This window comes from Macrobrachium nipponense, chromosome 16 (genome assembly GCF_015104395.2).
Source record: "Macrobrachium nipponense isolate FS-2020 chromosome 16, ASM1510439v2, whole genome shotgun sequence".
In the NCBI taxonomy this organism is placed as follows: domain Eukaryota; kingdom Metazoa; phylum Arthropoda; class Malacostraca; order Decapoda; family Palaemonidae; genus Macrobrachium; species Macrobrachium nipponense.
The window spans coordinates 60,836,544-60,853,707 of record NC_087209.1 but is presented as its reverse complement, the minus strand read 5'-3'; the positions used below and the strand labels follow the sequence as shown (position 1 = coordinate 60,853,707).

At 36.8% G+C, this 17,164-nt stretch overlaps 2 protein-coding genes and 1 pseudogene across 2 annotated transcripts in view; all 3 read right to left on the bottom strand.

Moving 5' to 3' along the window:
* The window catches only part of LOC135195449 (trypsin-1-like), a 277,572-nt gene that overhangs the window by 103,407 nt on the left and 157,001 nt on the right, over nucleotides 1-17,164 (bottom strand). The window lies entirely within an intron of this gene.
* On the bottom strand, nucleotides 5,370-10,794 carry LOC135195762 (trypsin-1-like). Its single transcript, XM_064222211.1, has 3 exons — nucleotides 7,940-10,794; nucleotides 7,141-7,364; nucleotides 5,370-5,954 (listed from the first exon to the last, which is right to left on the bottom strand). The coding sequence occupies exons 1-3, from the start codon at nucleotides 7,980-7,982 to the stop codon at nucleotides 5,418-5,420; spliced, it is 804 nt and encodes a 267-aa protein (XP_064078281.1). The 5' UTR covers nucleotides 7,983-10,794; the 3' UTR covers nucleotides 5,370-5,417.
* LOC135195763 (trypsin-1-like) lies at nucleotides 10,947-15,540 on the bottom strand (annotated as a pseudogene).

Here is a 17,164-nt window from a genome sequence, read left to right as displayed (position 1 = left end):
ATATGACATGTTCTCTCTCTCTCTCTCTCTCTCTCTCTCTCTCTCTCTCTCTCTCTCTCTCGTTCAGTTTCCGATCATGATGAATTCATCCTCTCGTTGCAAATCGACAATTTAGGGTATAAGTTTATATTTCATACCCTGCGTTGGAGAGGCAGAATATTACGATTACATAAGAAGTGCCTGTCTGGATCGCGCCATATATCGTCTGCATCTCAGTTAGTTCCAGCGTTATACTGATCTGATCTGCCTTCATAATTGAGAGATGCTTCAACCTAACCATTTACGTTTGCTTTGTCAGAAGGAATGATTCCAAATAATGAATCTGCTCTTACTATCCTTCGGATGCAGTAAGTAGCCAGGCTAGTGTTTTTTCTACAAGTACTATTTTGGCCCCTGTCCATGAAAAAATAGAATATGAGCGCCATCTAGGTTTATGTGTATATAAATATATATATATATTATATATAATTATATTAATTATATATTATATATATTATATATATGATCATATATACAGAGAGAGAGAGAGATGAGATAGAGAGAGAGAGAGAGAGAGAGAGAGAGAGTTCTTCTGTTCACTATAGCTATGACCCATTACAAAATTACCAGGGAAACATTTCTGTGGAACTTGCAGAAATATGACCAAGTATTTTCGCCCCCCTCTCTCTCTCTCTTTAATACACACACACACACACACACACACACACACACATATATATATATATATATATATATATATATATATATATATATATATATGCATATAGAGTATGTAAACCTTTTCTAATTACTGAGTTATTGAATTACATCCTTAGAATTTGATATTTATTTTTTTTTTAACTTATTGGGAACTTCTTCTAACCGGTCGCAGCTTGCTGTTAAAATTAATGAAAACCTTTCAGGTTACCACCACATTAACGTTGGGTGATTCTGGAAGACTAATCACCAAAAATAATACAAAAACAATCATCACACACACCAGAGGAGTTACCTAACACAACTCTGTCAAGGAGGAAGACGATGGCAGTGGTCCCCCAAAATCCCTCTACCAGGGAATTGCCTGCTCAGTATTTTAGCCTTAAGTAGATGCGTCTTCCTCGAAGTGTGTTTTTATTATAAGCCGCGTGATAAGATCTGTTAGCTCCCCCTTGGTTACTTCAAGGTTCCAGAATTGCTTTGATGTTTTAAACAAAGTTAAGCCTGATGGAGATTATAATTAAAAGAAGGAATTATTACTTTGAAAAAATTATTACAATTGACTGAGGTGACCATTTTTGTACTTTGAAAACTTAATGACATCGGTTATCGGCGTTTTTGCCTTTTTTCTTTTCTTTACGAACTCATTCAAGTTTTCATTTCATTAAATATTTAATACTTTCTAAAAATAATAGTTTTCTACTTTTGTTTGCTGGGTAACTATAAATTTCATGTATAACGATTTACTACCACAGAGATGACGCGTAGACTACACATAGACACCTCTTAGATTAATTAAATAAATTAAATTAATATAAACAGACTGAATAAACTAACGAGATGACACATTCATTCGTTCCTTCATTATCTGTACCCCTATCACTCAAAATGGTCCACTCTCTTTAACTTATAGCCCCTCCCCACCCTCTGTCTCCCTCCTTTCCACAGCTTTTGCCTTATTCAGTTCATCACACTCGAATATTATCCCTTCTCTCTCTCTCTCTCTCTCTCTCTCTCTCTCTCTCTCTCTCTCTAAAACGCACATTTCTGTTTCGCTAATCTTTCTTGCTGTGTCCATTCGATTCACTGTCAAAATTCATCCTCTCTCTATCTCTCTCTCATATTTCTCTGCTCCGCCAATCTTCTCCCTATCCACTTGATCATCAAATACTTCCTCTCTCTCTTTCTCTCTATTCCCCCATTTAACAAACCTTCCACCCCATCCATTCTATCACCCTCAAACCGTGGCCACTCTCCCTCTATCTCCCCGCGAGTGCAATCCAGTGAGTGCAATCATGGGCACAGGCGCGTTTGGCAGCTCTCGGGCCATAGTTTCCAAAAAATAAAAAATAAAAAAATGTAGAAAAAAGTACCGCTCTTTGCAACGGAGCCATTGCAGTTCAAAGGACCCCAAAAAACTGGTCGTATTACCCAAAAGCCTTTGATCTGGATAGCCTTTGATTACGAATCCCTGTGAAAGCGATATAGTTTGTGCGAACTATTATTTATCCAATTGCATGATTACTGCGCCTGGCCGGCCCGTATGGGGGGGATAGGGCTGTTCTAGGAGGAGGAGGAGGAGGAGGTGTTTGATATGGGGTGATAAGAGGAGGGGTGGGGGGCCTGGATAGGTCAGCCGCAGCAGAGGTGTTTAAAGCAAACACGCTTGTTAGAACGGCCAAATGGGCGCGCAGACGCGCGGGCGGCTTTATGGACCTCTCGCAAATTGATGTAAGGCTTCGAGAGTAAAGAGGGTGGGAATACAGATTGGTGATATATATACACACACACATACGCATGTAATATACATATACACTATATATATATATATATATATATATATATATACATAATATATATTATATTATATAATATATATATATATATAAATATATAATTTAATCAAGAATTATAAGTTTCTTGAACGTGATTTACTTACATACTAAATTATGACTTTAATGATTTATTTTTCTTTTGACGAGTTGCTGAATGGACTAAATAACGCAGAGAGAGAGAGAGAGAGAGAGAGAGAGAGAGAGAGAGAGAGAGAGAGAGAGAGAGAGAGAGAGAGAGAGATCATTAATGTCTATATAAGCAAACTATTTCAGCGATTCGATTTGTTAATGATCGTAGGTAGTTCTACTCCTACGTCCACAAGCGACTAGCATCCTACTTGTGTACTGACTGACGACCGTTGACTTATAGATTCGTCTTCGCAGCGTTACAGCATCGTTAGCAACCGACTGTAAAATGAATGGAGGTGTTCCAGAAGACTGAAAGATTCGCAGGTTCAAGTATTCGTGGGATTCGTAATTCACTTTCCTAGAGACGGATGGAACGGGCAATCTAATGTTCTTTTACAACCCAGACATGAAAAAAGTATGTATTAGGAACCGACCATGAAGGAAGCTATCGGCCTTTAGCCTCTTAAAGGTGAGATGGTTATGAGTCTAAACACAGAGGGAGGTAGAGAATTCCGAAGCTTTGGAATTGCAGGAAAGAAGCAGGCTGGCCACCGTCCAATTTCTAATGATATAGATTTATTATTTTTTTTTATTCTTGTATTGTTCCTGACAATATATACCTAATCTCAGTTATTCTGAGGACAAACTCTTTGACAAATTATTCACTTTCCCACCAAAAACGTTCTAATATGACAAACCTACAATGAATACACGTTTGTTTGTATGAGGGTATTCAGAATTTACCTAATAAGGGGCCAAAGTCAACATTTTTATGCAAGATGTTTAAGTAAATAATGAATACAAGAACACTGCATATGGGCGGCATGAGAATGACAATTAAAATACGGAATCGGTTAACTAAATGGATACATCTATCACAAACTACAAAATATGAGTAAGCCTTTTGAGTCTCATAATTCAAATAATCAAAATACAACAATAATTAATACAACACTTATACCCACAGTTATTGTCTACAAGCTTAGATCCCTTCTATAACATACAATTCTACTGTCATTATGATTTATATTTCTTTAAAATTTATGACTATGATATTTCGATAGCGGATAGCATATTCTCTCATTTACATAAAGTATTTACTGCAATAAGATAATACTACTGTCTTATCTACCCTCAGAATCCAAGACTATGCAAGGAAATGTCTCATTTAGGAATTGTCGTTCAGAATCTACCCAAGAGATGGCAGCACTATTCACGGCCGCCATAACAAAAAGCCCAGAGATGATTTTTCTTTTTCCTACTGCCAATGGGAATACAATCTCCTATCGCATTACCCGCTTTGAAAGGTTAAGCGAAGTACGGTCACAGCCAGAACATAATTAAAACTGCTCACTCAAGAAATTCGACCTTAAAAGCAAAGGAGGTATTCTTTTACAGAGCCGCTGACCATTGGATATTCAGCCAACACAGCTTATAATGAGTGTGTTCGATGCAGTATACGGTTGCAAAGCCTTGATATCGTCGCTGTTCAAATCTCTCATGTTTGCCCGTAATTGTAGTATATATTTACTAGGTGCTTTTAATTACTCTAAACAAAAGCGTATTGTTGTTTGTGAGCGTATACAATAAATGAGAGCATTAATCTCTTCTAATTAGCCTGGGTAAACATGTTCTGGAACATTATATCATATTGTGACTTCCATAATCTAACAGAATTAACATTAGACGAAATATTTGTTGGAACAATTTAATATAAGCTGAAATTTTTCTTACCCCATTTCTATCACAAATTTCGACATTTTCAAGCAACAATTGCAATGGTTTGGAATAGCTGATTTTAATGAATGTGTTGAAGGTAACATTTACCTTGCAGACACAAGGAGTTATAAGGAGTTACAAGGATTAGGATTTCTCAAAGACTTATTAGTCCATCCGAGGAGACATCTTGTGCTCACTTATCTGTAGGAGCAGGTTTTACTATTCATTCAGTGCCCTACTGATTTCGTCTAGCTTTCTTTTAAACTCTTCCACACTGTTGCTGTTTACAACTTCTGTGGCAGTTTATTCCATGTGTCACATTTCTTGTATCAAAAGAAGTTTCGCATTTGTTAATGAGTTCCAGGACATCTTTGAACAAAATGTCAAATCAACGGATACTGAAGAAAGCGGTTTTTTTCACCAGGCACCACTGCCTTCGATATGCTAAAAATTTTGATAAGAAACAGATAAAGTATACGAGCATTGACGAATGTGTACTCTGAGGGAAGACATATCAATTTGTCAAAAGAAGGCGTTATTGATACAAAGGGGGTCGATAAAATTGTGTATATTACAATATGCCCCCTTCCCCCCTCCTCCTCCCCCAAGAAAAAAAGCAACCTATCCCACAATTTTAAAAAATCTTATTGTTACGAAGTAATCCGATCACTGTTATATGCTTCCCACCGCAAACCCTATACCACAATAAAATTCTTAATGTTTCGATGTAATCAGAGGCACTTTCGGATATATGATATTAATAGAAATGTCTTAAGAGGTATTCCGAAATTCTTTTAGGTTGTGATGTTGCAGGCTGTCTATTAGAAAAATTGAACAACTTCTGTGAAACCGAAGATTGTGGGGAAATATGCGGCAAGATCATTACTAATCTTCAATGTACTGATTTCACGTGAACCACTGGATAAGTGTCATGAAAAAGGAGAGAAGCTCTGCGATTAGTGAAAAAACTATTGGAATAAAAATAATAAATGATTTCACCTCCATTTCTCTGCTAAGTAAGCGATCAAAATGGTCCATTTACTGAGATACGTGAGCCTTGATCCAGTCAACATAATAAGAAACCTCACAGTAAACGCCAGGTGTATCAGGCCTGCCACACCCACGCCCCCAAGAGGCAATACCAGCCAGGTAAGGCCCACCGAGATCGGAGCACACGAGAGGTCCTCCCGTATCGGCGTTACAGGCGTCGACGCCGCCTTCAGGAACGCCCGCGCAGATCATCGAATCCTCAAGGGCGTCGCCGTAGGTCACTCGACACTGGGCGTCAGTCAGCACGGGCAAGAACGCTCTCATGAGCGACTCCGAGGGTACTCCGCCTTCTTCAGTGGCCCCCCAGCCCGAAATGGTGCAGTTGCCCGAGGCCGTGTGGTTGGCCGGTGCCAGGGCGATTGGCTGGACGAATTCGTTGTAGACGAAGGGCGTCGAGACCCTGAAGACGGCTACGTCGTTGCTGAAGGTGAAGCCGTTGAAGAACTCGTGCTGGAAGAACTGCGATATTCGGGAGGTCTGTTCGGGACCTTCTGTGATGTCCCTCTGGAGTTCGCCGGCGACAGCCTGTATGTTGAATGGGAAAGGTCTTCAGAAATTCAAAGAAATGTTTCGGTTTGATAAGTTTTTTTTTTAATTATAATTTTCATCCTGTTCCACTTTTTTTCATATTTGGACGGGGTGCCACAAGAGGATAACAGCTTTTGTCACCAGAAGGGTTAAAGCTTTTGTCACCAGAAGGGTAACAGCTTCTGTCACCAGAAGGGTTACAGCTTTTGTCACCAAAATAGTTACAGCTTTTGTCACCAGAAGGGTTACCGTTTTTGTCACCAGAAGGGTTACAGATTTTGTCATCAGAATGGTTACAGCTTTTGTCACCAGAAGGGTTACAGCTTTTCTTACCAGAATGGTTACAGCTTTTGTCACCGAAGGGTACTACAACTTTTCGGTTTTTCGGCGAGTTTCTGGGGATGGGGATGCTAGCACTAGCACCACGAATCCTTTTTATGAACCTAGCAGATGCTAGTATCCACTTACATCTGGGTGAACTGGTGGGCGGTAGACCAGAAGCGGATCGCAGACCTAGCAGACACCAGTTATGCTACGATAGTAGTGATACATTTTTGGTCACCCGTAAATCATTTTAGATATTACTACAAGAGATAACATTTGATGACGAGTAAATGCAAGAAACGGATCCGGGTGAACTGGTGGGCGGTAGACCAGAAGCGGATTGCGGACCTAACAGACAACGGTTATGCTACAATAGTAGTGATAGATTTTTGGTCATTCGTAAATCATCTTAGATATTACTACAAGGGATAAGAATATGATGATGAGTAAGAAACGGATAAAAGCGCACTGCAGGCGGGTAACGAGTGATCTGGAAAGGTAAGACAAAAGTAGCCCATTTGATTTTCATTTGCGATTACAAATAATTGTTTCTCCAGTTCTTGCTGCTTTTAGAGATCAGAGGTAGAATTCCAATTATGGCAAATATTCGTCGTGAAAAGAATGGTTACTTTTCGTTAAATAGACGAAGATTACTTACCTGAAGTTTTTATTTACACAAGGAACCATTAGCCAAGAACATTATAATGTTAAGTAATTTTGGTCAATTTCAGCCTAACTGGCTTAAATGACCTAAAGTTATAAATTCATAACCCTTTAGCATGAATGAGCATTCATGAAGAAAATGGGGGTCTAATGAACGGCCTATCCAAAACTTAATAACACGAAACGCCAGACTTACGACAATGCCACCTGGGTCCTCCGGGTCAACCCCTTGGAAGCACTGGGCAGCTGAGACGCCCCAGTTTTCGTCGTAGATAACAGCACCGCAGAAGTGGAAGCGGAAGCCGAAGGACGTGTCCTGGAGACTCAACTGGTATGGAAGTTCTCCCGCAGAAGCCGGGTCGCCTCCTATGATGCCAGTACGCCGGTGGCGATAATATCGAGGCCCCCAGTGAGGCGAGCCTGAGTTCGATTCAAGAATGGAACAATGGTGACAACAACTTTTCATTATTTTGCTTCTTAGGTGCTTGAAAAGCTCGACTGGGAAGTAAAGTTTTTTTTTATTATTATTTTTTTAATCTTCATTATGTTTAGTACTTACTCCTCTATCTCCACAATTAGATTCATATGACAATATTCTTGAAATCAAAACTTCCAGTAATCGACAAAAGCTATTGCGCCATTGCCTGAGATAGGAAAACAGAGGATGACAGCATGAACTCCCTTTTACACACAAACACAAACATATATTTATATGAGGAGTACATATGCCTGTATCTGGAACATATGGTTTTACTACAGAAATTCAGCCTTGTACAAAATGTAAAACCTAAATAAGGACAAATAATCATAAATCACACTATTTAGATCACAAAACTGAAAAATGTATTTAAGGGAAAACTGACGTCATAAGTATAAGAATCTGCGTAAAAAAAGGATAAAACACATACACACATATAAGCAATAACTGACATAAAATCAGGCAATGCCACGGCACACAAGTTGGCAATTCTATTAACTTGAAATTCCAGACTTACTAAGGACTGAAGAAAAACAGAAGAAAACCACCAGGAAGTACATAATCCCCTCTTTGCATTCAATAAGGCCTGCAAAGTACTATCCGTGCACGAGCAAGCAATTCCACAACAGGGCAGCTACTCCGCAAAGATGCTTTTATCCGACAACTAATATTCTCAGGCTTATCAGAAGAGGCATATGAATTACTGCGTGGCGTCATTATTCAAACGAAACAACGAGTAAGTAAATTCTGTGAATTTCTTCAAGCATTTCCTATTAATTCTTGTGGATGATGATGTGGCTTCTTGTTTTCATTTTAGAGGAAGGTGTAAATCTTCTGAATTTCTCTGAGTAATCTTTCTTTCTTTTTGTCAGTGGTGATGAGTGTTCCTGCCTTCATTTCAAACCTTTCTTTAAATGGTATGAAATGCTTTGCATATGTTGGGAGAGAGGGGGGTTGGGGTACACGGAGTGGGGATGGGGACGGGGGTGGGGAGGGAGATACTGTAGCTTCAGCAATTCGCCTCTCGACGAAGTGCGAATATTTTGTGACCAGATGACGGTGAAAGAAGTAGGACATACTATCCAAATATCATATGAGTATAAGGAAACAATTAGACGATCGCATTTATGCACTGACGCAATCACTGATGTAGCATTTCCTCCTTTTGCAAACACATACATGTACGAATTTGCTGCCAATCAAGGTAGAGTCTTTGTGCACATGAGTCAGCATCACGCTGACTCTATAGAAATTAGGGTTTTCTTGTGGTTCAAGAAACCATTGGTAACGAGGGAGCTACCCCAGTTTAACACAGTCCTCAACCACACACTGTTTGGATTTTGGATTAAGTTTGCATTATGCCAGTAGGGGATCTTGAGCGTTCGAGCTATTAAAGTACCCGAGACGGCAGACTCGCCTTGCAGAAATGTTGGTTCCCATCCATGACTACCCAGCTCAGAGTAGCTCTTCTTCTTCCCCTTCTTCTTCTTGTTTTATCTCAAATCTTCTAGTCCCCTACAGCTTCTCTTAAAACTCCGTTTGCTGTGGTGCTGCCTCTCGCAAAATTTCCAAATATCTCACGATATTCTTAAAGCAAATTTTGTATTTTTACTTAGGTGTCATAAAATTGGCTCATCTGAGTGTCTGCCATGGCTCTTGCTCACTCTACCAACGAATATGGTATTACACCCCTATACTCGTTAACCAAGAGAGAAATCAGTGGGTACTTTCCTTCCCAAACTATTTCTGCTCTTAGTTTATTTATTATCCGGACATACGGTCCTATTGCATCTCATTTTCTCAACTTTTGACTTACCTTGAAAACTCCTTTAACCCACTCACAGCATGTTTGAGTAGGTCTTTCTCAGCATTTGTCAGAGATGAGCCTTTTGATTTTCGTAAAAATCACCCATGGTAGGCGGTTTTACCTTGCTTTGCTGAAACTTCAATTCTTAATTCAATTTTTATACTGTACGTCCTGATATTTTTTTCTTAATAACCGCATCCTTCTTCTTCGTTATGCATGAACAAGGCATTAATCTGATTCCCTTTTCTGAAGAGGAATGCGTCAGAGAATTGTTAAACTTCTTTGAATTATATGTCCCTAACGGAATGACAACGTTTCCTAATTCAAGTTTATTTCAAAAACACGATTTACAGCTGTTATTGAAGCTTGGCCAAGCCCGCTATGATACTTGGAAGGCTCTTCTTCTCTTGTCGTACTGATATCTTCAAAGATTCCGACTTGAAAGAGAAGTTCTGTAAGGTAAACATATCTTGTTAATGGCCCCAGTCTTCCGCTCTTGGAATGGACGTGAAATTCTGATGAGGTGTCAGACAACTTTCCAGTCTAATTCCCCTACTACAGAACAATGATCTGTTGATAAAAATTTGTTTGTGATTTTATCTCTCTTCTCTCTGGATTTAAAAACCATCTTTTTGCTTTACAGTTTCTTTCACGCAGAGAATTTGCATGATAATTCAGCTTCCAGTGTCTCATTCAGCATTCATCTCTCAAAATCCTCTTGTCACCTCTGTGAGGTTGAAGTCTCTTCATGAACGATCCAAGAAACTTATATCTGAATAGAGAAACTGTGTTTGAACAGAGACTGGACGTAATTCTCTCCTCTGTTCCATGAAGATTGTTATTAAGTTTGGACGTAACAGAATCAAAAATGCTATCTTAACCTTATAGTAACTTCACTGTTCAAAATATTTATAGGTAGGATGACATAACATAAATGTTTGTCTGTTTAGGTCAAGTCTTCTAATATAGTAGATTTTAATAAACACCCAAGATATTAGAGATTTCTGTTAACCTAACAGGTAACTGTTTAGATTATTGCTCTCTCTCTCTCTCTCTCTCTCTCTCTCTCTCTCTCTCTCTTTCAAGTCTGTCTTCATTCTATCTTGGATTTACCTCTTTATCGGAGGTGGATCTCTCATGACCTTATGACTCATTTGACATCTCTTTTTTTTTTCTTTCTTTTTTCTCTCCGATACTATTTGGAGTGAATTTGCTTTCAGTCTAGAAGACCACCATATTACGTTTTGAAACAAATTACATGTACAGTTTAGCGTCCAATTGGAGAACATGGTTGTTTTTGTATGGTGTTTTTTACGTTGCATGGAACCTGTGGTTATTCAGCAGCGGGACCAAAGGTTTCACGTGACTTCCGAACCACGTCGAGAGTGAACTTCTATCACCAGAAATACACATCTCTCACTCCTCAACGGAATGCTCGAGAATCGAACTCGCGGCCACTTGGTTGACTAATAAATTTCATGTGGAAGACGGCGAAACATATACGTACAAAAGTATATCAGAATAGGATAAGGATGAGTAATGTAAGGGAGGATGATGAAAGATGTAAAGCTCAAACGAAGGTAAAAGAATGACTGGGGCAAATCCACATTTACATATCGAAATGTGAAAGTAAGAAACACTCAACTTTGCTGCAGGTAATCACTGCATTCACAATCACAACATTATACTTCAGTTTCGAAATTTTCAAAGAAGACGGTTATACATTTTCGTAACTTTATTACAGACATTTCCACCGAGAGGAATAAAGATGATCCTTCCCTAATGAATCAGGAAACGTGAGACTTGATCCAGTCGGTATAATAAGAAACTTCGCAGTAAACACCGGGCGTATCAGGGCGCGCGCACCCGTGACCCCAAGACACGACGCCTGCCAAGTAAGCCCCTCCGATATCCGAACACACCAAAGGCCCTCCCGTGTCGGCAGTGCAGGGGCCAACACCTCCTTCAGACACGCCCGCGCAGAGCATGGATTCCTCGAGGGCGTCGCCGTAAGTGACCCGGCACTGCCTGTCGGTGAGGACGGGCAGAGTCGCCTTCAGGAGAATCTCAGACGCTAGTCCTCCTTCTTCAGTAGTGCCCCAGCCTGAAACGATGCAGTCTCCCGCAGCGGTGTGGCCCGCCGGGGAAGGTCGATGGGCTGCACGTATTCGTTGAAGACGAAGGGTTCCACGACTTTGAAGACGGCTATGTCGTTGCTATAGGTGTAGCCGTTGTAGTCTTCGTGTTGGATGAACTGCGAGAGCTGGATGGACTGCTCGTGTCCTTCGGAAGCGTTCCTCTGCAGTTCGCCAGCCACGACCTGTAGTTCAGGAGTCGAGTATGCGAAGAAATTATATATATATATATATATATATATATATATATATATATATATATATATTATATATATACCTATATATATATGATAAATATATATATATATATATATATATATAATATACATATATATACATATATATATATATATATATATATATATATATATCTATATATCTATATATATATATATATATATATATATATATATGTATACTATATACACACATATATATATAATATACACACACTACACATATATATACACACACACACACACATATATATACTATATAATATATATATATATATATATATATATATATATATATATAGGAGTAAATATAACTACAGGAACTGTTACCATACAGCCTAAACATTGCGATACCGACGGCTAGCAAAAACTACAATTGAAATATGTGTAGAATTATAAATCCTCATAATAACTAACAGTTGTTGGATATATTTCAGAAAAAAAAAATTTTCATGACCAGACAACTTACGATGCCACTTCCTTAAAGCCATAGGAAAGTTTAATTATAAAAGTGAAAGAAAAAAAAAACTTTTTTTGGATTATTCCAAAACATAAATTTTTCGATTTCAAATCAATTAAACATTTAAAACTTTGACCAATTTTAGTGTTGAGAACTAAATAAGCCATAATCATATTAAAAATAAAAACATGTCCCCCTCGAAAAAGTTAATATGAACCAGACTTTGATTTAATAGACAATACCTAATAAAAACAGGAAAGTACAAAGTCATCTCTAACTCACAAGGAGGTTGCTCGGGTCCTCGACATCTTCCCCCTGGAAGCACTGGGCGGCGGAGACGCCCCAGTTCTCGTCGTAGATAGAGGCGCCGCAGAAGTGGAAGCGGAAGCCGAAGGCGGTGTCCTGGAGGCTCAGCTGGTAAGGAAATTCTCCTGCCGAAGCCGAGTCGCCTCCTATGATCCCGACGTGGTGGGGACGGTACCGAGGCTTCGAGTACGGCAGGCCTGTGCTCGATTCGCCAAGATAAAAGGCTGAATTTATTTGTCTTAAGTTGAGGAAGATCTGTCTGTCTCTCCCCACCCCAGGGGCCCACCTCTCTCTCTCTCTCTCTCTCTCTCTCTCTCTCTCTCTCTCTCTCTCTCTCTCTCTTGGAAATTATTAATTCTATCTAGAGTATGCCTCTTGTTGTGTGTGTGTGTGTGTTTGGTGTTTTTACGTTGCATGGAACCAGTGTTATTCAGCAACGGGACCAACGGCTTTACGTGACTTCCGAACCACGTCGAGAGCTAACTTCTATTCACCAGAAATACACATCTCTAACCCCTCAATGAAATGCCCGAGAATCGAACTCTCGGCCACCGAGGTGGCAGGCCAATACCATACCGATCACGCCACTCAGTCGTCTCGTGGGTGTGTATGTATTATATATAATATATAAACATATATACACGCGTATATATAATTATACATACTGAGAGAGAGAGAGAGAGAGAGAGAGAGAGAGAGAGAGAGAGAGAGAGAGAGAGCTAAACGTAGAAAAAGAGTGAAAATCTATGCTGATTTTCTTACAACAGTAAATTAATGGCATCCTTCGTATTGAATAAAGGAGTTTCACATTAGTTTTTATAAAGTACAAAATAAAGCATTTTTGCTACACTGATTGGAGGCCTATTTTGTGTCGTCTTACATTTCTGAATATGTTTTCAAGATAAGATGCTAAATCAGCACTATTTGCTAGAATTTCTCATCTCCAATTAAGCTTACGTCTTTGTTGCCATAAATGAACTTTCTATATATTTAAAAGAGAAAGAAATTAATAATTTTTTTCTTCGAAAATGTAATGAAATGGAAGTCATTTATAATAAGAACAAATAATAAAAGTTTGCAATTCTTATCACCATGGAAATCTTTAATTTCACAGACTAGATTATGGCAGAAGATAAGAATAAATAAAATTGGTGAAGACGGAAACCACGCAAAACAAATTATTGGATTATGGGAGAAGATGGGAACACATTAAATAAAATTGGTGAAAATGGAAACGATCCCGAAAAACAAATTAGTGGATTTTGGGAAAGACGAAAATATATTAAATAAAACTGGTGAAGACGGACACGATCGCGAAAAACATAATTAGGAACCAACAAGGCACAAAGACAATTAATCATTCGTAACAATAAAACCACGGAGGATGAATTGGAGCGGAGGGTAAAACATCATGTGGGACGCCACGATAAAAGATAAGGTATCATATAGCCACGCGTTGGGGGCGGGGGGGTGGGGGGGCGTGGTGGGGAGGTGGGAGACTTCCAAGTAGTGGCATGTGGTGTATCTCACAGTCGTACGCTGTTATCTTTGTTGTTCACTGTTTGATTCAGGAGCACTTAACTTATATATATATATATATATATATATATTATATATCTATATATATATATATATATATATATATATATATATATATATATTAGTTAAGTGCGGGGGGTGGGGATGGGTGGGAGACTTCCAAGTAGTGGCTGTGGGTGTATCTCACAGTGTACGCTTGTTATCTTTGTTGTTCACCTGTTTGATTCAGGAGCACTTAACTTATATATATATATATATTATATATATATATATATAATATATATATTTAGTTAAGTGCTTCCTGAGTTAAACACATATATATATATATATATGTATATATATATATATATATATATAGATATATATATATATATATTTATATATATATATATATATTTATATATATATATATATATATATATATATATATATATATTAGTTAAGTGCTCCTGAATAAACAGATATATATATATATCTATATATATACTATATATACTATATATATATCTATATAGTTAAGTGCTCCTGAATTTAAACCATATATTATACATATTTAATTATTGGTATATATATATATATATAATTTATATATATACATATATATATTTATATATATATATATTATATATATATACATATATATAGATATATATAATATATATTAGTTAAGTGCTCCTGAATAAAACAAAATAAATATATATATATATAATATATATATATATAAAAAAAAAACATATATCTTATATAGATATATATATAGATATAAATATAGATATAGATATATATAGTATATATAGTATTTATATAGGATAATTATATATATATATATATATATAATATATATATAGATATATATATATATATATATATATGATATATATAGGGATATATATATATATATTAGAAGCGTAGTATAATAATATACTATATATATATATATACTTATAAATAGTAATCAATAATTAAACTTATATATAAAGGATATTATATATATATATACATATAATATATTATATTATATAAGTATTAGATAAATATATAGTAAAATATATATATATATATATATATATCTATATATATATATATAGTCGACCGAGGTGGTCGCAACCAGGTGGGCGATTAGGCCAAGAGGCCTGTAGCAACATAATACCAACGGACTTGGAGAAAACCTGAATGGTAACACACACAAACATATCAGATATACATGTAATTACTACAAGAACTACGCACGTGACTTCATCATTGCGTATTTTACACATAATCAGGAAGGTGTCTAGGGCAATACGGACGGACCTCAGACAAGCCAAGGCCAAGACTCTACTCCACAGAAATAAGGCGACGTCTCAGGGGATAATAATAATACTGGAACTCACCTTGCACCACGGCGAGAAGCAAACAGAGCTCAATGAAGCGCATGATTCCGCCTTTGGCCGCGAACGAAGAAGAAAATTGCTGTCTCGCCTATTTCCTTTTCCTCCTCCTCCTCCTCCCCGAGTAGAGAGGAAAGTGGGTCCTCCTCTGCACAGCAGCAGCAGCAGAAGCGGCGTCTGATCACCATAAAAGGCTTCTCATTCTCACTGACGACAGAATTGACTCTCTTGGCCTTATCAGGAACGCAATAGGAAAGTCGAAATGATTAGCTGTTTCTCTTTGTCCTTCTGCCTCTGTGGAACGATTGATACGTAGATCTTTTCATTTGATTTTTTTTTTCCTCTGTGAAACGAGTGATGCCTACGTATATCTTTTTATATGATTTTTTTTATTGTTGAAGCTGTATGTTTTTCTCCATTTTATTTTATTTTATTTTTGAAATTCAAAATGATTAGGTGTGAAACGAGCGATACGCAATTTTTATTTCATTTTTTTTTTATTGAAGCTGTTTGTTTTTCTCCAATGTAGTTTTTTTAGAAGGTCAAAATGATTAGCTGTGAAACGAGCAATATGCACTTTTTATTTTATTTTTTCTTATGCGTTAATGTACGAGCATATGAAATTATAACACAGTAATTCATAAAAACCTTCTTCTTCCACCGACCATAGATATTTACCAGTAAACAATCATCGCCAAAAAATAAATAATTAAACGAAGTAAATAAATAATACTCTGTTGAAACCGATGAATTCAATGCAAGAATCTGCATATTTTATTAGCGTTGCGATGGAAAACACAAATTATGCAAATTAAACTCTAATTATCATCTAATCGGTTTAAAACACCGGCAAGGTAATTAAATTACTGCTTTGCTTGTCCAGACAGGAAACGCAAGTAATTTTTGTTCTTTTGGTAACGCACGTTGCATAAAAGCAGAATTACCTGATTTATTAAAATCCTGTCATTCTGAATACCGATAACGTAATTATACTAACAAATATATTATATTGTAGATTCCCTGAACGAGACCAGTAAATTCTATGCATTTTACTCTATAAAAAAATCCCCTAGGAAGTGTTTTCATAGTGATGATGTACTTCTCGTTTTTTTGGTAAATTTATCAGAATTAGGCAGATGAATGTACATGCGATTCAGTACATTCCAATGAGGCATACAATATATATATATATATATATATATATATATATATATATATATATATATATATATATATATATATATATATATATATATATATATATATATCATAATATATATATATATATAAAATATATATATATATATATATATATATATATATATATATATATATATATATATATATATATATATATATATATATATCTGCAACTGATCTATCCCTTGGAAAACGGAGTCTTGATAGAAAGAGTAAAACCAGCACTTGTACATAAAACATCCTTTATTTTCTTATGACTACCGGTTTCGGAGTAACTGTCTCCATCATCAGGTCTATACAAAAAACACAGAAAGAAAAAAAATTAAAAATCACTAAATTACGATCGATCATTAGAATGAAGAAGTGTTACACAAAGGTTACATTGTATATATAATAAAAACAAAGTAATGTACAAGCATAAAAAAGGGAAAGTAAGCAATATTAAAAAATAAATAAATAAATAAATATATAAATAAATACCTGCATCATGAAGGCATACAAACATACACACTAAAAATTTAAAAACACAGCATCTCCGTGGAGCTCTCGTTGTTACTGAGGGAAGGTTTCAACTTTAAAGTGTAGAGACTTTCTACTATTGCCAGCTCCATGGGGGCCACTCTACTAGAGAGAATGGAAAATGAATCTAACCTAAGAGGGTGATCACTATTTTCTTTTTCTGCGTGATC

What these genes read in the sequence shown, in the direction of transcription:
- LOC135195762 (XM_064222211.1), bottom strand. Translation starts at nt 7,982, where the DNA reads ATGTACTTCCTGGTGGTTTTCTTCTGTTTTTCTTCAGTCCTTA. An exon ending in CTGTTTTTCTTCAGTCCTTA is followed by an intron (nt 7,365 to 7,939) that starts GTAAGTCTGGAA and finishes AATCGAACTCAG; the next exon opens with GCTCGCCTCACTGGGGGCCT. An exon ending in AGGACCCAGGTGGCATTGTC is followed by an intron (nt 5,955 to 7,140) that starts GTAAGTCTGGCG and finishes TTCAACATACAG; the next exon opens with GCTGTCGCCGGCGAACTCCA.